The sequence below is a fragment of the Sinocyclocheilus anshuiensis genome, unplaced genomic scaffold (assembly GCF_001515605.1).
Source record: "Sinocyclocheilus anshuiensis isolate Anshui unplaced genomic scaffold, SAMN03320099.WGS_v1.1 scaffold54, whole genome shotgun sequence".
In the NCBI taxonomy this organism is placed as follows: domain Eukaryota; kingdom Metazoa; phylum Chordata; class Actinopteri; order Cypriniformes; family Cyprinidae; genus Sinocyclocheilus; species Sinocyclocheilus anshuiensis.
In genome coordinates this window covers 1,509,742-1,530,519 of record NW_015547654.1, presented here as the reverse complement: position 1 = coordinate 1,530,519, position 20,778 = coordinate 1,509,742, and the positions used below count along the sequence as shown (strand labels likewise).

General features: G+C 38.6%; 2 protein-coding genes and 1 long non-coding RNA gene across 3 annotated transcripts; 1 reads left to right on the top strand and 2 right to left on the bottom strand.

Moving 5' to 3' along the window:
- Nucleotides 1–1,584: 1,584 nt before the first annotated feature.
- arl4ab (ADP-ribosylation factor-like 4ab) lies at nt 1,585–4,131 on the bottom strand. The gene is made up of 2 exons (XM_016504377.1): nt 3,989–4,131; nt 1,585–3,320 (listed from the first exon to the last, which is right to left on the bottom strand). Exon 2 carries the CDS (start codon nt 3,194–3,196, stop codon nt 2,591–2,593), a length of 606 nt encoding a protein of 201 aa, XP_016359863.1. The 5' UTR covers nt 3,197–3,320; nt 3,989–4,131; the 3' UTR covers nt 1,585–2,590.
- A 143-nt stretch (nt 4,132–4,274) lies between these two features.
- On the top strand, nt 4,275–7,399 carry LOC107702134 (uncharacterized). The gene is made up of 3 exons (XR_001635732.1): nt 4,275–4,332; nt 7,053–7,101; nt 7,324–7,399. It is a non-coding gene; the product is annotated as an uncharacterized LOC107702134 (long non-coding RNA).
- Nucleotides 7,108–16,084, bottom strand: scin (scinderin). Its single transcript, XM_016504376.1, has 16 exons — nt 15,843–16,084; nt 13,969–14,123; nt 13,338–13,499; nt 11,995–12,144; nt 11,694–11,786; nt 11,438–11,570; nt 11,265–11,353; nt 10,531–10,746; nt 9,996–10,132; nt 9,809–9,899; nt 9,459–9,629; nt 8,513–8,690; nt 8,262–8,383; nt 7,982–8,059; nt 7,765–7,825; nt 7,108–7,528 (listed from the first exon to the last, which is right to left on the bottom strand). The coding sequence occupies exons 1-16, from the start codon at nt 16,033–16,035 to the stop codon at nt 7,359–7,361; spliced, it is 2,199 nt and encodes a 732-aa protein (XP_016359862.1). The 5' UTR covers nt 16,036–16,084; the 3' UTR covers nt 7,108–7,358.
- Between the last annotated feature and the right edge of the window lie 4,694 nt (nt 16,085–20,778).

The following is a 20,778-nucleotide window of genomic DNA, read 5'->3' as shown; positions in this document are numbered from 1 at the left end:
CAAAGACAAAAGGCACGGCACTCTGGTTCATTAAAATTCCTCAGCTCACCTACATGGCTTGTGAAGCAGAGGTTGTCAGGTATAATTCTCAAGTGCTGTTCTCAAACAAATCAAAGCAGACAGTCAGACAGCCAGATCAAACCTCTCTCCAAAGCCTCGTGCCCAGCCAAGCTGGATTACTGAGTCTTGATGTTGTTGCCCTTCAAAACATAATATATGAAAGCATGCAACTGTGTTTTAGATGCTAAATTGTGAATTCTCTTTGTACCGTCTCCTTGTATGAGAACCAAAACAGCAGGTTTTCCCTGAGCATGGTGCGTTGTTTTTTGTGGAGGATGTGTTTGCATTTTTCATGATTTGAGACCCAATCAGAAGCCAATCCCACCTCTATTATCTCTGAAGCCGGTATCGTGTGATCTACGTCTGTCATCCAGAATGCTGAACCGACCAACGTCCAGTGAAGGATTCCTGTTTGAACTGGTCAGCTGGTGTACAGACCCCTCTCTCCCTGTGTTAAAGCCTCATTGTTCCCAGGGAAAACGCTCTTGTGCTAGAACTGGCTGTGCCAGATCCTCTCCAAACACAACAAGCGACTCTGTGGGGCTTCGGGCAAGCCAGCTGTGTTTAAAACTCTGAGCAGTTAGGTATCGCAGTTTGTAAAAGAACAAATTCTGTTTGTGCGGTCTTATTTGATTAATGTTTAATTAAGCATGAACTCTCAGTCGGTTTGGCTTGTTATGCAAGAACATTTAGTTATTTTTGGTTTTAAGGGTCAATGACAAGACTGTCCATGATAAAGAAAAATATTAAACAATAAATAATACACTAGATATATTATTTATTTTTAATATACTAGATATCTAATAATATACCAGAAACTAGATTAAAACACATGTGCCAAGTTAGTTTTTCTTAGAAATGTCTGTTTTCAAGTTGGTTTCATGTGGTTTTATGAAAAACTTAAAAAAATATATATATATTGTTAGTTTAACCTGTTTTTCCTTACACCTTGAATACATTTTAATCTTTTTTTTTTTTCAAAAACAATATATTTTAAAATATATTTTTATAGGTTATTTATTTATTTAGAATTGTTTGCTGAGTTTCATTCTTTTAATAATTTATTCATTATGACAAAACAATTAAATTCAGAACTTAAATTCATTGTATTCATTGTAAATTCATTACAATGTAACATTTTAAAATAAGTGCATAGAAAAAAATTAGATTTTTTTTTTTATAGCTGATGACTCTGAAATACATAAAAGTAAACACCACAATGTACAAATTAAATTTCAGCTTTTATATTCAATATGGAGATGCAATAATTGCACTCTTGCAGTACCTATAACATTAAGTGTTCAGTGACAGTACAAAGTACATCCTGATTGGTCCAGTTCACGTCATGTTGTCTATTTTGCATGTCCTACTGACTCTATAAAGGAACAACCTTCTGTGACTCAACTGTGAAGTGCATCAAACGATTATCAGACTAAAAATGCAATTAGAGATGTTGTCAGGTCATAAACTTTGATAATTAGCATGAGTGTCATGTAACAGGTAGTAATGAGGACTCAAAACATGTTTAGTGTAGTTGTGGATTTATTCAAAGTGTACAAACTCTGACACATAAATATGAACATCCCTCAACACACAAGCACTGAGTGACAAACTGACACATTTGAATGTGGAACAGTGGATATAAAAAAAAATGCTTCACTCGAAGAAATACATTACTTCTTTTTGTAGCATGATAAACTCTTTACAAAAAAATCAGATGCTGCAAGTTCATAGTTTAGAAAAGGGAATTGCTAAAGTGCATTTAAACATCTCTTGTCGTTCAGGGAAGCACACAATGTAGGTACAGCTAGAAATGACACCAGTAGTCCTCAAACTTGGGAGAAGCTACTGCATCAACATGTTGAGTTAACCTCTTGACAGTTACCACATTCACCTGTTGAACTACTTTAGTGGTAGACCCTTCTCCAATCCGATTTCAACATTTGTGCATTCCCAAACAAGTGATCCATAAAGCTTATTCTGGTTCCCCTGTCCACCAGGACAACAAACACCCAGGGAAAATGATGGTTGGCCATTCTGGATAAAACCAATGGGGGAAAACACATCACCTGAATGTATACATTGGATTTTTCATGATGTCCATGGCAGCTTTGGTAATCAATCCTTCCATTTCAAGACTTTACATGAATGCTAGGATAAGTGTAACACTTCAGATGCAAGGACAAAGAGGGGTAGGTCTTCGTCATTTACAAGTTCATGTCCAGTGTGGTCCTTCATGAGAACTCAATGTACCACAAGACCTGTTGACATTTTGTAAGACTTGTATTGATGTAAAAGTTCCATGTGATCGTCCCACCGCTGCTACAATCCAACAACTAAAGTGGTAAATCAATATTGTCCTCTTGCGGTCTCTGAACTGTATTTATCCAGAACCATTTGACTGATAAAACTCAGCCCGCCGAAACAATAATTCCAGGAGCGCAGGGCCACAATGGCCCATGGCACGTCACCAGCAGAGCCGTCATAGAGGCCTTCTACCACATCCAGCTCACATCCCATCTACAAAAAGTCATCTTTTCCTCTTCTGCTGCCTCATCATCTTTCTCCGCTTGATGATCATGGAGTGGAGACGTTCCAGGCCTTCTTGTAGACCTTCTCCGATGATGGCACAGGCCGGTTGGAGGTGCCAAGGCGTATGAGAGCCGAGCTCGTTCAGTGCCAACATCTGTTCGACTTCACCTAGTGGCAACGCGCTGCGCAGGTCCTGCTTGTTAGCCACCACCAACACGGGCACCCCCTGGTTCTCCTGTAGCCGTGTGATCTTATGCAACTCCGTCTTGGCCTCCTCCATGCGTTCGGCATCTACCGAGTCCACTACGAACACGAGGCCATCAGCACACCGCGTATAGGAGCGCCACAGAGGCCGGAGCTTTTCCTGACCTCCTACATCCCAGAAATGAAAGGTTGCAGTCCGGATTTTCCCACCAAGAGTCACCTTGATCTTCTCCGTGTTGAAGCCTTTGGTGGGAACAGTGTTCACGAACTCATTAAAGCGTAGCCGGTACAATACGGTAGTCTTACCGGCACAGTCCAAGCCGAGAATAACAATGTGCAGGGCCTGAAAGGACGGCAGGCAGGGAAAGATGGCATGGGGCTCTGATAATCCATTCCCCATCTTGTTCCGTCACTCTGATGAGGATGAAAGCGAACGCGGAGACTCAGGAGCTGCTACCGCTGATGCTTCACCAAATATTCACAAGGCTTCTCTCTTTCCCCTGAGAAGCTGCTGCTGCTATAACCTGAAACCAAATGAAAAAGGAGATGATGCAATGAGGCCAGCAGTGGAACACCATGACACACACACACTTTTAGAGCTCTCTGTTACTTTGCTGTTCATTCTAAGTAAGAATGCTTCTCTCTTTGTCATTCTAAAAGGCACACACATTTAACCTAGTTGGGTGTCATTCAGTTCCAGTGATGGTGAATGAAGGATGAAACAGCAGGAAGCCCATTTGCACATGTAGCACCACAGGGTCACCAGAATTACGCATCGGTAAAAATCCTAGCGCGCAAAGGCTCCTGTTCATCTATTCTTGCCATTTTATTGTTAAACAGTAGTTGCCAGTTGCAAAAAGAGAAAAATGCACAAGCTAGCCTATGTAAACGGGGAAAACACGAGTCTGTCGCAGATCTCTATGGCCATCTGTAAAAGCGCTTTAGGAGGGGCTCATCTCCATACATAAAGACATGAATTTTGTCATCATTTTCTCCCAACAAGTGATTCAACATGAGAATCATAACTATTTTGTGCGCTAAAAATGCTTAACGGGCTCCAGAACGCTATTAATTCATTACCAAAATAATAAGTTACTCTAAATTACATTATTGCACAGACTAATGCTATTTTTCTACAATTTAAGCTTTGTATGCACCCGCGTATGGAAATAAAATCTCATTCGGCACCCACCTTATTTAGTGCGATCCTTGCATTACTCGTTAGCTCATAAGATGAAAATGTTTACGACTATTTCCAAAATATTGTTGCCATTTAGATCAGCTGAGCCGACAAGTGTATCCGCTCCCTGTATCAGCGCCTGTTTCACTGACTCTACAGCGGGCTGCCTTCCACTTCATTCTAGCAGGGTTGGCTCCGCCCACTGTGTAGAACTACGCGCTGATTGGTTCAATTCAGTGAGCGCGTGTTATTTTCCTTGGAGTTTGATTGGTGAAAAGTCAAGCCCGTCGTCTTTTTGGACACACCACCTGTTCATGTCGCTCAAGGCGTTTAAAGTTTGAGAGACGCGCTTACAGGTGAGCGTTACTAGTTTATAAGTACTAGCCTAATTAAATTATTTAGCTGGTATCCAAAAAGATGGGTGTGGAGGTTTTGTTTCAATGTATTATTGGGAAATATCCACTTCATCTAATAAGTTAATGTTTTACTGAGTTGGACACTGCTTTAAAGATTCAGTTAATCATTTAGACTAAATAACGAACCGATTCGGCCCGTTTTCACAGCGGCCTAGCGTGAGGGGAAGCCCCGGCTTAGCGTGCGCTGAGGCCGGTATAGAGTGAGCAGAGGCGGGCTGGACTTCGCTTCGTCCACGGTGAAAGTTGATGTATTTCCTCAGCGACCAGCACAGATCAGCTCTAGGCATGACGAAGCGGATATCGTCCTCTTTTGGAAGACCAAACAAAGTAGTTTCGCTTTCTCAATGAAGCACACAGCGTCTTCAGAACATGGCTGCAGCATCAACAATATTACAGTGAAGCACACAGCGTCTTCAGAACATGGCTGCAGCATCAACAATACTACAGTGAGAATAAAAGTTATGCCTTCATTCTTTGCGTGCACATTTGGGCGGCGTTATGCAAATCTTCCCAGATCGTGACGTAGGTATGTGGGGGCGTGTTAGAACGAGCCGTTTTAGGTAGGCGTGGTTAACTCTTTAACTTTTATAAAGAATATCTGTTTGGTTTTGAGACTTTAGTGGTCGCAACTTTACAGATCTTCTTTATGCACCAAGAGCTTGTAACACTCCAAAGAGAAAGGAAAAATTGAAATCGCATCATATGACCCCTTTAACGTGTTTGAGCAATTCATTCAAAATAACCGATTCAAAAGAGTTATTCATTCACGAAACGGATATCACTGGTTCTGATTCTAATAAATGACTAAAGAAATTGCGGAACACACGATATGGTAGTTGGCTGCTTATAGAGAAGATGATTTTCAGTTCGGACCTTAACATTTGTGTGCTAAAAGGACCCCAGTAGAAGAGTCTTTAACTTTAAAGGAAGTAAAGAAAAGCTAAGTCAAAGTGTGAAAACTAACAGAATTGCTGTGTTGTGGAAAGCAAAATGCAATAAACATTAGTGAGCCAGCGCTGTCAAAGAAAGGAGGTGTAGCAAAGTGTCAGAACAATTAGCCCGTGATGGACGTGCTGTCACGTACACCACACATCCATTCATACACCTTGACTACTGAATACCCTAGACTCCCGTGATTACCCGTCTTTAAACAATCGTTCGTCTGAGCTACTTAATAAACTAGTCATTTCAGTACAAATTAGTATATCACTTAAAAAGATGACACTAGAACCCCATTTCAATGATGTCTAATGTAATGTGCATATTCAACCAAGTTTAACAAATGTACAAAATAGGCTACGTTTAAAAAATAATGCATGAAAACTGTTTTAAATGTTCATTTCTTACAATCAAGCCTTTTGGGTAACAGCTTTGCGGTTTTTAAAATATAAACTTATTTTAAGTAACATATAGGCCTAGTATTTCTGTTAGATTAAACAGTACTCAATATGTGTTAACCTATAGTTTGGTTGAAGGGTTTTGCCAATTCCAATAAAGGATTTCTTGCGTAAAACGTTTTGTTTCACTTGTGCGCCATCATGTGGTATTGGAAGGAATGCGCTCTGATTATTCACCCATTGCTTAACTCATTTAAACCCATATTATGCCTGTAAGATTCCCTTGAGCAAGCTGCAGCCAGTACAGTTTTATTATTATTATTAATATTATTATTATTAGTAGTAGTAGTAGTAGCCTATTTCTGGCCACCATTTTCAGTAACCAGTGGGAATTCATAGTGTTAAAAAACAAATCTTGTCAAATTGATAAACCAAAAGTACAAATATTTATTTTGTTTTAGCTTTTTAGTTTTATTGTTCATGTAAAGGTAGTAATACAAATTTAGGATGTGAATCAAAGTTACTTGCTATAAACCCAGCAGTCACAAATGTGGCCACTGACACGTTTACAAGTATTCATGATTTATATGAGGCAGTCTTTTGTTTTTGTTAATGTATCTTTTTGTTTATAAATGTTTCAGATGATATTAGTCTTTAAATCTAATGAAGTGTACAACTGAGGGTTAGTTTTAGGGGTTGGGGTCAGGTTAAGACATTGAAAGTATGATTAGCTTGATATAAAAACAGGGAGTCTATGAGATATTCTCACTAGCATAGTGAAAAAATATGATTCGATACTTCTTTAGTCACTTTAATTATGAGTGTAGCATGCACTTGACCAAGCCATTTAGCTCCCCACGTACAATGCATCGTCATTACAAGCCCTTAATACACATTTAACCATTGTTCCAATATTTATTGAGTAATTATATTGAAGATCCCCATCAGCCTGTGCAGGCTGGTTTTAAAATAATGTCACAGCATTGAATCCCGCTACTTACAATTTGCATTTACCAAAATAAAGTAAATATTTTCAAGTAGTTTATTGGGTGCGATGAAATTTTAACCCTGAAATTTGCATTTCTTAAATTATAATCAGTATGCTTATATGTATGACATGTATCATAGTAGTACCATGGTGTTCCTGGAAGTACCAGTTGGTACATGAATTTTAGTACCATGGTATCTTCTTATACTAACTTTGGTCATAGTATTTCCACAGTATTTTTGTGTGTCTTGGTGGTCAGTAAAACGACATCACATCTGGAATGTATTACTTGTTTTGTAATTCATTTTTCTTTTTCTTTTTTTTTTTGTCTCTAGGGCGCTCTTGTGTACTGCATTGACTAAGACAAGACATTTTTTGAAAAATGTATTGATTCTTTTATTGTATGTTTTGAAATCATGCTTATAGAAATCCAGAGCACAAATATAAATCTGTGCAAACAAATTAAAGAGAAATACCCAACTTTAAGATCTGACATATGTTGATTAACTTTACATGTTGGACATGTGGCATATTTTTAGGATTTTAATGGAATAGTCAAATCGCTTGTCATGCCTCCGTAAATAGCTTTCTGTTTTATCATTCCAGTCAAGTCTATTGACTTTAGGACTTTTAGGATTTCACTAAACCTGCAGTGATTGCACTGCTCTTGCCATGAGGTCACTGTCCCATCGAGAGGCGTCCCACCCCAGGAACCAGCCAGTGAAGGTGGGGGGCTCGTGTCCCTGCTTTACCACCACAACAGGTGTCCCCTTGTCTCGTCCTGATGGGTCCGTCTCAATGTAGGTCTTTGCTGCAAAGGTACAAATACTCAAAAAGCTGTATGACTACATTTATTAGTTTACAAAGAGAGGACATAATCAAAAGACTGATTTTACATAATCTTACATTTAAAATGTATCTTTTGCATGTGAGAATAATGTGGTTTGTTCAAGTATGCTGTTGAACCTGTTGAGTTTTAAAGGGGTTTCTGTTTTGTATTCAGATTATGAAGAAAGACGTTTTAAGGAATGTTTGCCTGAATCTCACCGGATTTTACAGACTCAGTCCTCTCAACCTCATTGGCATCCTTTCCAATCCACACAAACACCTGAGAGATGAAATCAAGGATCAGTGGCACATGCTAATCCATGAAAGTCAGGAGATATATTTGAATGCTAAAATAAAGATTGTCAGAACTCTAATCAGAGACAACTGCTGTCCTTTGAATCTTAGAGATAGTCAAAAAGAAACATAACTGTCTTACCTGATCCCAGACATCCATCAACATGACATCATCCTCTGCCAGGTCATCTTGGTTAAACTCACCAGGTACTTCTTCAATCTATAGTTGTAAAATGCATGTTTAGTGTCCAAACAACAGTTTGCCTATATGTAGCAGTACCTGAGCAGTTAACACAGGAAGCCAAGACATGTTTTACATTTTAAGCATAGATTCCAATGCAGAATTTGTATCGAAAGCAAAAGCTTAATGTGAAACCGAACTGGACTTTGGCTCTCTCTTATATCCGGTCTAGGATACTCACGATGAACTTTCCACTTTTGTTGGAGCAGGCGAACAGGCGGAGAGGATGTGCTATAGATTTGCTCTCCAACATCTCAGATGTCTGATATTTTGTCTTTCCACCCAGAGCTTTCCAGAAGTCCTCTTTCAATGGGCAACAATTATGTAAAAGTTAAAAGATGTAAATGTCGTCAGTAACTCCTGTAACTCTTACCTATGTGTGAGTATAAAGCATGAAGAGAATGAATTGAATCTATTGCGCATTGGCCATACCTGGCTCGTTTCCTTCAGTAATTGGTTTGGTTTTGCACTTCAGTTTCTCACTCATGTACTTTGCCCCTCGTTCCTCTTCCTCACTGGCCCCCTTCCCCTTCCACAAGTACCCATCCCCCTCAGGTAACTTCAGAAGGTAGGCATCATTGCTGTTCAAACTTGATGCTTTAGCATGTACCTGTTAGACCACAAACCAACACACTCAAGGGACATATCTAAATTGAAGTTACACTTAAAAATAGGTCAGCTTAACCAAAGATGAACACTGTTTTGGAACATCAAGCAGATCTCCACCACCTTGGACTAGATGATCTGCCAGTGCTAACCAGAATGACCTAGATTGTCAACCGCATGGGTAGATTACTAATTTTTACCTCTTTTTTTTTTTGTTTGTTTTTGTTTTTGTTGCTACATCCAACTATGGTTGGTATGGTCACTCATTCAAGTGAATGTAAATAATGCAGCAAAACATATACACATATCTAATGAACCTGGGTGTTGGCAGGATATCCCATCTGCTTAATGAAGCCCTCAGCTGTTTTCATGGCCTCCTTCCTTTCATCTGGATTTGCGTTGCGGCCTAGATCATCAAAAAATAAAGTCAAGTAATCTCAGTAAGATGGTTACACAATTACTTCATTAAGTGCATTCAGTTTACCCTCAAGGGACATATCTAAATTGAAGTTACACTTAAAAATAGGTCAGCTTAACCAAAGATGAACACTGTTTTGGAACATCAAGCAGATCTCCACCACCTTGGACTAGATGATCTGCCAGTGCTAACCAGAATGACCTAGATTGTCAACCGCATGGGTCATCAACCAACTTGTACCAACTACTGACTATAAATGACCAAGTTAGATATGAAAACGTGGTTTATCTGGATCCTCCTTTTCCTAATAATTTCATGTGTTTCTGGGCATTGAGTTTGTAGACCAGGACTCGCCTCACAAATCCGTGTAATGGTGCCCAGGTTCTTGCGCACTTGAAAGAGACGTGTTGGAGGTGCGGGTGCCTGTCCTCCCTTTTTAGAGGTCCCGTTCTTGTACACGATCAGAGGCTTTTCTTTGAAGAGGCTCAGCAAATGAGGTGGTTCCTTTCCTTGAGTCACTCGCACCTGAATGGACATGGAATGGGGAACCATAATAAGACAACAACTCTAGCCTAGTTGTGTTTTCTTCTAGATTTTCAGTCGGGGCTGCTGGACATCTTTGAAGCCCTACTTATCTAGTTCATAATCCAGCCCCAGTTACAGTCAGTAAATTAGTATATAGATAAAATTCAAATCCCGCTCACCTGAACAGCTTTTCCTCCCAGCGAACGGTCCAGCTCAACAGTGAGAAAGGCTGAAGCTGTCAGTTCATCTATTGTGCTGCTGGAACCTTGCCTGAGGGTGGAAGCATAGAGTGATAAGCCTCATTTGATTCTTTTTGTGTATGATTTGACTCCCCCTCTGGAAACTATCTACTTCTATGAGGCGTACCAGGTGTAAATGATTTCTCCTTTGGTGTAGGCATATAAAATGATATAGCAGTCCCCTCCGTAGAACTGGCCGTATGCCTCTGGGTCAACAGGAACCTTGGTATCACCTGTGGTATTACCACACTCCACCCTCCAAATCTGTGAAACAAGACCAGATTAAGAATATCCATCAACTATATTTACATGTTGGGACAGGTGGATTTCATCCTGTGATAATATAACAATCTGTAATTGCTGTGAAATGACGTCCTCTTAAGGTGCTCTCAAACAGAAGTCACTCTGTTGGTCAATACAGTGAATCCACGTGACCAACTTGAACCCGTTGTGAAATCTGCATGGTGACATCTTAAAATTACTGCATTTCACTGAACAGCGGTAAATGTGACCACTATTTTTGAGTGCAAAAATCATTCAGCAGCTTATCTTCTAGTTTCATTTTGAGTGTCATTTTGACAGTAAGATGTTCATCTTCTGCTATGCCAAACGGCAGCACAATTGAACATACAATCTCTGATCTTTTGTATGCAAATTGTTACCTGTGTTTTTCCAGTGCCATTGTCAACCATGTTGTACTGAGCAGCCATTTGATTAGACTCGTGCAGCTTGGAGGCATCAAACACTTCTTGCTTAATCTTGGCGATCCGCTCAGTGACATACACTCTGCCTAGACCCTCAGCCTGGTCCTTCTCTTTCCAGGTTTTGAAAAACTGCTTAAAGATGGGCGTCTCTCCACCCTCTGGAAGGACCTGGATCTGTGTGCAGGGACGAAAAGACCTGGGTGACCCAAAGAATACTATTCGTTTTCCCTGTCTGAAAAAAAATGCAAAAATTGTATCTTTTAGGCATACAACATCTTGGAGCAATCATCTACCCCTGACGTACCCTTAAGGTACTACTATGAACCTTCCAGTCCTGTTCCTGGAGGGTTGACATCCTGCAGATTTTGGCTCCAACCAGATCCAAACACTTGCCCAGAAGTTTCTAGTGAGTCTGAAGACCTTGATTAGCTGGTTTAGGTGTTTTTAATTAGGGTTAGAGCTAAACTCTTCAAGACAGTGGCCCTCCAGGATCAGATTTGGACACCCCCGATTTAGGGGAAAATAGGGTACGAAGTTGTCCCTTTAAGGATACTGCTCCAGAGACAAGCTCTTGTGTATGTGTGTGTGTGTGTGTGTGTGTTTTTGTTGCTACATCCAACTATGGTTGGTATGGTCACTCATTCAAGTGAATGTAAATAATGCAGCAAAACATATACACATATCTAATGAACCTGGGTGTTGGCAGGATATCCCATCTGCTTAATGAAGCCCTCAGCTGTTTTCATGGCCTCCTTCCTTTCATCTGGATTTGCGTTGCGGCCTAGATCATCAAAAAATAAAGTCAAGTAATCTCAGTAAGATGGTTACACAATTACTTCATTAAGTGCATTCAGTTTACCAATACCTTTCCACACAAAGATCATTTTGCTTTTTCCATGGTCCAGAATGAAGCATTCCTCAGACAACAGGTCACTCTGTTTAAACGGATTTTCATCTGACACAAGCGATACTTGCATTTTCCCTGTTGCATCTGATACCTGTAAAGTGCAGTTGTAATTAAATAATATCATGTTACATTTCCATTGTGCGTGTGTCTGTGTGCATGTGTCTGTTAGGTTTGCATATAGATGAATGAAACTGAAGTTTATAGACTTGTTTACCATGTAAAGTTTGGCCATTTTCCTGTTTGACACGTCTGCAACCACATCCTCATTATCATCACCTTCAGGGATTTCAGGCTTCTTACCGAGAACCTGTGATGTGCAAAGACAAGGTATAAAAATGTCAAACCTTCCAGCTAAACCTGATATCGTACTGCCTATAGCAAACATTGGTTTAACTGTAAAATTCTTAGTGGTGATAAAAATAAGCTCTAATAAGTACTTCCGGATGCTTAAGATTGTATTCCATGCAAATTCATCCATACTTAAAAGACGTTTGATGGGCATTTTTATTTGATACCTCCATCATCGCTGCAGGCTCATGTCCTTCCTCTACAACCACCAGCTGGGCTCGTCCGTTCCTCTCGTTGTCTCGGATGCCAGTAGCTACCTGTGCAGCTTTGAGGCGCTCAAACTTGTTGCACTTAGACCCACACCATTGGTAGATCACCTAGTTTCAGAAATCAGTTGAATTAATTGTGATCCTTGCAAGACGTGCTCATGTTTGTTATGCGTACAATAGCAGACTTCCTAGGAAAACATTGGCCTCTGTTTGGTTCTTGGTAATTATGTCTGTGACACGATTTCTTAAGAAATCATTTTTGCCACCTCTACCTTTGAAATTGGTACCATATAGTTGTTTTTACACTGTCATTGTGGAATGGTATCAGTAAGGATTTGTCTGTTCTGTTTATTTGACTGTGGTCTGCAAGTTCCTTTGGAGAAGTGAGAGAGTTCAGCACTAAGTATGCTGTCAAATACTTTAGTCAAATGGTATTGTCACATTTAATCTTCCTGCAAACTATCCTAGGTAACGCATGGTCAGCAAGAGCCTGTTAGTAGCTTAAAAGATGCTTCTGTTGTTAGGCGTGAGATGTGGTTCAGCCCTTGTGCTCTCACAACATTTGCTCTACACAGTATGTTGACAGTCAGTAATTTGACATCCAATCCAATTATCAAACCCACCCAAAGTGCATACAGAGAGGATATTAAATACACTCTGCACAAGTGAACCAGCCAGTTATTGTCTATGGAAAATGAAGTGTAATACTTGACATTTCTTTAGGGATTCTATCTGGATTATCCTAACTGAGACTGTACTTGTTTAATTATATTTGCACTTTAAAAATATATATATATTTTATGTGTTAACAGTATAAGGTTTGAAGGGTGAAAAAGTTTATAGATTATTACTCAAAAAATGAATTTGGTAAGTCAGTTAGCAATCAAAGGTGATTCCCTTCCTTCTTAATTAACAGTTTACACAAAAATCAGTCATCATTTACTCACCCTGATGGTGTTTAAACACTGTATTTTGCAGTGATTTTAAGATTTTTATCAAGAAATTACTTAAGTTTTACAAAAGCTATTGATTTCAGAGGACTTAGAATGCAGTGCATAAGTTATGTATGTGGATGTCTTTTTGAACATTACCAGCTGCGGTTTTCCATTTTCGCTGTGGAAAAGTGCAGTGTGGACATTTTACTAAATAATTCCATGGATGTTCCACAGAAGAAGAAAAAAAGTCTAATCATGCATTTGGAGCGACATGAGGGTGAATGGTGACAGGATTTTCATTTTTAGGTTAAATATCCTATTAAAAAGACCTAACACAGCCGTTTGAATGTTTGTTGCAGATCTTACCGCTCCCAGATCAACTATGAAGCAGTCACCGTTGTTGAAACTGGCCCAGGCGAGAGGCACTTCTGTGGCCCGGACAGTGCGCCTGCCCTTGATGTGGAAGAGTCGGTGGGCAGTAAGATCATTGGTGACCACGTGATGAAACCCTGATGCCACACCTCCGGCCTGAGAAGGTTGGAAAATATTTTTTAAAACGTTCCTGCTCTTTCTTCTTGTTTTTCCATTTATAAACCCGTGAGTCATTTTCATTCTGAGGCTAATTGCAACACTGAGGAGTTGAATGCCCCCAAACACGTGCTGTCTGTGACACAACATCCCCTCAGACCACGCATGTTTGTGAAAAACATAAGGTCCTCTGTACAGTAGGAAGGTATTGGAGTAGCAGGTTTTTACCTCACCCAAATTGTAAACAAAAAGACTAATCCTAGATTTGCACTGTGAAGTCTAGGAGACGTTTTCTCAATTTGCAAATAAATACAGCAGCAACTGTTAGTCTTTCCATCAGTTTAAACAGCAGCTTTATGTTTGACCTAAGATATGCCTGAAGTAAAGTGAAGAATAATACGCTGTTGTGAGTCATTAGAGCACAAAAACTACAAGAAGTAGGTCTAGAGTGTTATAAACGGTCTCAAACCTTATATGTAATCCCGCCTTTGAAGTAGCTGGTGAAGTTGGTGGACTCAAAACCTTGGAGTTCACGGTACTGGACCGGTTTTCCTCCCAGGTAGTCATCCATCTGAATGGTAAAGATGGCTGCCGCTGCACTTTCATCCTGGGTACATTCCTTACCTAGAAAGAGAAAAAGAAGGATCATTTAGGCTACTTTTGTGGCCTATTCATCCTTTTTCATTCAGGTTAATAATTAAGTGATTGTTTTTTTCTTGTACACTTGCAGTTCATCAGCTGCATAAACATTGCTTTTGCAAACCACATTGAGCTGTTTGTTTTCACACTTGATGATGACTGATATACAAAGTGTTTATTCACCTAGCATACATTTTTACACTTTAAAGCCTGCTATGTTAGCTGTTGCCTGTGACCACAGATGTGTTGTCAGAGGTAAAAAGCCTGTTCTATGTGTCCATTTTGTAGTAGGCTTTTTTTTAGGGTAAATGACTCGGCAAGAAAGACATGATGGGCAGAAACATCATTAAGGAATCCATTTGCATTGGAAGTGGTTAATGATAATGGAAGCTGGTGTGTGTGTGTGTGTGTGTGTGTGTGTGTGTGTGTGTGTGTGTGTGTGTGTGTGGTTATGGCCACAAATACACTCAAGGCCAGAACATCTGTGATATTGACAGTTCTGAAACGTCTAATGGAGTAAAGAAAGTGCTTTCTCTCAGCAGAGGAAGGAAACTGTATTAAGTGCACATGGTTTCTGGCAACTAAATGGCTTCTAAATGTCTGTGATGATCTTTGAGCAAGCTGGTGACATTAACAGAACTTTAAAGTCAAATTTTTCTTGTAGACTCTGCCAGAGTAAAATGCATAAACCATGGTCATTCTCATCTTCATGAGCTTCCTGTTTTCTGTTCTTTTGCAACTTGACCACAGAAGTTTGTTTTTTGAAATTGCTGTGACACAGCTTTTTAGAGCAACCAGAGCATGTATGTCTGAGGCATCTCCAGTAAGAATATTAAAAAAACAAAGCCCTCTGAAACAAAAGCTTGACTCGGATCAATGGCAAATGAGAGTCTGCTATATTTTTAGTAATGTACTATTCACAAAATCACATGACATTTTGATGTTATGAAAAGGTCAAATTATGTTATTTTAAGAGATGTATTCATCTAGACCTATGTCACATTGAGGGTCTGCATCATTTCCCTGTTTTATTTTCTGCATCTTTTTTTGGTATGTTGGCTGGACCACATGACTTATTATTCAGTAAAGCTTTTTTGTTTGCTTGCTTGTTAGAAATTAACATTAAAATACTATTTTCATTTATTAAGGCTCTTCAAAATATCAAACTGAATTTTAATTCAGAAATTAAAAACATGCTCATCATACAGGAGGTGTATAGATGAAAGTCCAGTATTAATATCAGGTGACCCAGTACCCGCTTCTGAGAATAAACTTTACAACCTTCGTAATTCTAAAGCGTAATTTTATAGGGGCCATATGCTCAGTCTATCTGCTGGTGTGTTTACAATGAGCACATTTGAGTATCATGTCAGCTAATTTGCCCTAGTCTTTCCTCAAACTTTTAAATAGTGACTGCGATTTTAGGTTTTTTTTTTTTTTTTCAAATAACATTGAAATCATCATCCATGCAGTTCTGGAATAGTTTGTGAATACAATTTGACCATACTGATACCCTATTGAACATTAAGGTACTAGTCAAGCTACTGAGATTAGTCATTTTACTGTTTAACTGCAGAGTCACATGCAATATTAAGTAACAGAAAATATTCTACATAGTACATATGTAAAAAGAGTATTTAAACATACAAGGTTGATTCAAAAGACCTAAGCTCTTTTATAAATGACAGAAAATCCATTGCTTACCCAGCCAGTAGTGCAGATCGTAGAAGCACGAGTCCTTTTGTTTGACAGTGTGGAGCACCAGGTAGGCATCACCTATATAGAAGCTCCCGTGTAAGTTTTCAGGCACAGGGGCCAGTTCCATCTTTTCAATTCTCCATATCTGTAGACCTGGGCGCTTGCCAGCCTGCTCAAACGCTTTGTGGTGAAGCCCCATGACTGAGAGAGGTCAGGTGCAGATGTGGTGAGAGAACGACAGTGTAGTTCTGTGGTCTGACAGCACTGAATCAATAACAGCCGTGTGCAGATGTCTCCACTGACACTTTAAGTGGGTGTGTTCAGTAGTTAAACACATAGAGAGAGCGAGAGAGAGAGAGCGAGAGAGAGGGGAGAATAAAAAGTCATATATGTGCAATTGTTTTATTGCATTTCCCTATTGCAGCTCTTATAAAACCATATTAAATGATTTTGATGAAAATGAAAATGAAATTAACAGAAAGTGCTGTCTGAAGTGATGCACAAAAACTCTTGAGTAGTAATAGTTAACTAAAGCACATATGACGTGAAGTTTGTTCCCATAACGAAGGGGAATTTAATCTAAAATGGTTAAAAATACATTCATTTATCCTTTTGGTAGATGAATGTCTACCATTTGGAATAGCAAATATGCCAAAGGGCTTCCAAGCCATTGGGCACCCTCCAAACATTAGGGTGCCAGCAGGGCCATAACTGGAAAGTGTGGGGCCCCGGTGCAGTTTGTAGCTGTGGACCCTGGTGGAAATAACAAAATTTGGCATCTTTAATTCAGAGAAAAGAAATTCAGAATTGCAAGATATAAACTAAGTTCTGTCATGACAACTCTCTGAGGGATTGGCATGGTAATGTACATGACAATGTTAATGTGTTTGGTCTTGGCGGAATAGATCTGCTACGCTGCTGCTGCTGCTGCAGAGCAAGTACCGAGACTTGCTACTGCCAATACATCCACAACATGCTGCTGTGAGCATGTAAGAAATATTGCTGCTGCAAATATAACATACATGAAATAACCCCCATATAGCACACATCAGTGTTTCTCAACCCTGGTCCTGAGCGCCCCCCAACACTGCGCATTTTGTATGTCTCCCTTATCTGACACCCATTTCAGGTCCTGGAGTTTCTTTTAATGAGCTAATGAGTTGAATCAGGTGTGTTTGATTAGGGAGACACACAAAATGTGCAGTACTGGGGGGCGCCCAGGACCAGGGTTGAGAAACACTGGTATACACGAATCACCTCTTAGCAGATCTATACAGGTGGAGCTGGGGAAGGTGGAGGGTTTCTGAAGCAAGCTGCAACTGCTACGGCAAGCACTAGTCATATATTTGAATGTTGAGCAGTGAGCTCATTGGCTACCGATACAGGAGAGAACCAATCAGCTGTGCCATGTGATAATGATGTCATTAGGTCAGATTGAGTTAAACCTATCGGACTGCGCCATCTAGAGTTTCATGCCAGAACTCTTTATATGTAAGATGTAAATTTGAAATTGCGAAGAAAAATTTCAAAATTCTGAATATATCTTGTGATTTTTTTTCCTCCAAATTTTGAGTTTATATTGCTCATTTCTGTATAAGTATAAACTCAGAATTTTGAGACTAAAAGTTTTTTTTTTATTCTTTATATTTTTATTCAGCGTAAACAGGCTTTTCTATATGGGAGACTGCATAATGCTAAATATATTCAGAGCTTTTGAGGATCTCTCACTGTTGCACTACAAGGATAATACACATTTTGCACATTGTGATGTATACACTACCACATTACCTCATTTTTTGTGTATGCATGCACATCTAACAGTTAGTCCCAAAGAAATTTTGCATTAAAACCTTTTCTGAGGACATAAGTACACAAATAGTAGTAGATGAGACACTGTCACAGCTTATTTTCATCAATATTGGAGATTTATCACAACATAGGCTGAAAATATTTCAGCTGCAGCTGGAAAAAGTCATTCAGTAAGATGGGTGGGGTTGAGGTTAAATTAGGTTTGGTAGAAAATTTATTTTAAGAAACACTGGAAAAAAACAACAATTTAGAGGAGGATAATGTTATATGAAAGGTCTCATTCTAAACAAGAAACAAGCTGTTAATTCATGTAGTAAATCCTTCACTGACACATGGTTTACCCATGTGACTAAAAAGGAAACATTTGCTAGTTTTGGTAGTTCAGCATCTTTCAGGAAGTCAAGGGTGTGACTGTCATATACTGTACATATGTATGCTGCGGGAATCGAGGGAACCGGGCTTGACTTGTCATTTCATGCCACGTTAAATGCACAGAGAATAGCATATGAAATGTATATTGAAAAGAAGAAACCCTTTGTAGACCAAACCAACCTGTCAGTTCAAACTATCACAGACCAAGTCTGCACGGGTGCTAAATGAACTCTTCAGAATCAGGAGGAACAGGCTGTTACCCAATAGCATGAACTAAGATTTTTTTTTGTTGTTGTTGTTGTTTATATAATTAGACTTTTAGAATCTATAACAAAAATGAATGAATCCTGCACACTAGCAGTACTTGCAAAAGTGTGAAGTGAATAAATCTATTTTTCGATACAAGTACTGATAGTGTGTGGGATTCATTCATTTTTGTTGTGAGTTTTGATTTATTTTTGGCTGTTTGTCCTATGCACCTATCGATTACCTGCAGGTGTGCAAGGCTAATTGTTTATCAAAGACACAATCTGTAGAAAAAACTTTGAGTATCATGTTTGATACATCAAGTTTTTTATGACTCATGTAGTATGATATAGGAGAATATGGAGCTCATACTCAAGAAATGAAAAAAAAAAACTTATTTTAATTTATTACACACATTTTAACATGATTATTCTATAAATATTACAAATATGGAAGTTATACCTATGTTTACTTTATAAAAAAAAAATCCAGCTTCAAGTCATGTTTCACATGTCTTTTTCCTGTGAAATCTTTAATAATTTTTAATGAAAGGCCTTTTACTTGCTGAAAAGTATAAACTATCAATCAGATTACATAAGGCATATAGTAGATTGTGGACAATTGTTTATTTCAGCAAAGTTTTCATCTTGTAACTTAGAGGCCTTAGAAATTAGTCTATCAAATATGATATAGTACAGGCTTTATAGTTTGTAGACCAAACCAACCTGTCAGTTCAAACTATCACAGACCAAGTCTGCACGGGTGCTAAATGAACTCTTCAGAATCAGGAGGAACAGGCTGTTACCCAACAGCATGAACTAAGATTTTTTTTTGTTGTTGTTGTTTTTGATATAATTAGACTTTTAGAATCTATAACAAAAATGAATGAATCCTGCACACTAGCAGTACTTGCAAAAGTGTGAAGTGAATAAATCTATTTTTCGATACAAGTACTGATAGTGTGTGGGATTCATTCATTTTTGTTGTGAGTTTTGATTTATTTTTGGCTGTTTGTCCTATGCACCTATCGATTACCTGCAGGTGTGCAAGGCTAATTGTTTATCAAAGACACAATCTGTAGAAAAAACTTTGAGTATCATGTTTGATACATCAAGCTTTTTATGACTCATGTAGTATGATATAGGAGAATATGGAGCTCATACTCAAGAAATGAAAAAAAAAAACTTATTTTAATTTATTACACACATTTTAACATGATTATTCTATAAATATTACAAATATGGAAGTTATACCTATCTTTACTTTATAAAAAAAAAATCCAGCTTTAAGTCATGTTTCACATGTCTTTTTCCTGTGAAATCTTTAATAATTTTGAATGAAAGGCCTTTTACTTGCTGAAAACTATAAACTATCAATCAGATTACATAAGGCATATAGTTGATTGTGGACAATTGTTTATTTCAGCAAAGTTTTCATCTTGTAACTTAGAGGCCTTAGAAAGGAGTTTATCAAATATGATATAGTACAGGCTTTATAGGGTTAAAAGACATTTTACTACTGATGTCAGTATGATGATAATAGCTGTTCATCATTGCACCCAGGTGACACTGTTCTCATGAAATCATTTGGGGAAAAAATCGTTAAGTTGAATTTGTATTGGCTTCTTTTTAGCAACTCATTCATTTCTAACAAAAGGGACCATTTCAAATCTGTAGATCCGTATTAGTGAGTGACTGGTGGAGTTTCTGGTGTGACACTCTGTCCAAGGAAACCTTTCCACTGGGATTGAGGGGATTGTGCTCAGGAACGCCATTCCACTGTTCCTGATCTACTAAGCACTTTTATATGGTGCAAACCATGCTATTTAACATTTAAATATAAGATTCTAAAGATTATATCTAAATGCCTAACAATTTTAATTTAAAGTTGCATCTTTTGTTGTTGTGTGTATAACCGGATATAGAATGACTCAAAGAGTGTTGTTTTCTGTATCTGCTTTTCCGTGCAATTTATCAGCTGTTCCATCAAACAGATATGTCACATGGCCACATTATCTGTGCATTACCCATAAAACAATTTATGGGTAATTTACGGGAAACCGGAGTCATTTGCACTATACATTGCATTGCATCATGCACCAACGATTTCTGACATTCTGGTTATTATGTGTTGATAAGACCAAATTTGCCTCTGGTAGAGGACCAGGTTCTCTCTTTTGGCAGGGACACAGTTGCATTCACACTTATAGCAACAAACAAAACAGTCAGCTTTTGCTTCTGCACACACAAACATTTTTTCCTTTTGCAGCATTGCACAAAGTGCAGTAAGAAACTGAATGCAACAAGTTTTCATACGTTATATATGTCCTTGTATCACACACTTAAGTTCAATCAGAGATTTCAGCAAAGTTTTGATCTTGTAACTTAGAGGCCTTAGAAAGGAGTTTATCAAATATGATATAGTACAGGCTTTATAGGGTTAAAAGACATTTTACTACTGATGTCAGTATGATGATAATAGCTGTTCATCATTGCACCCAGGTGACACTGTTCTC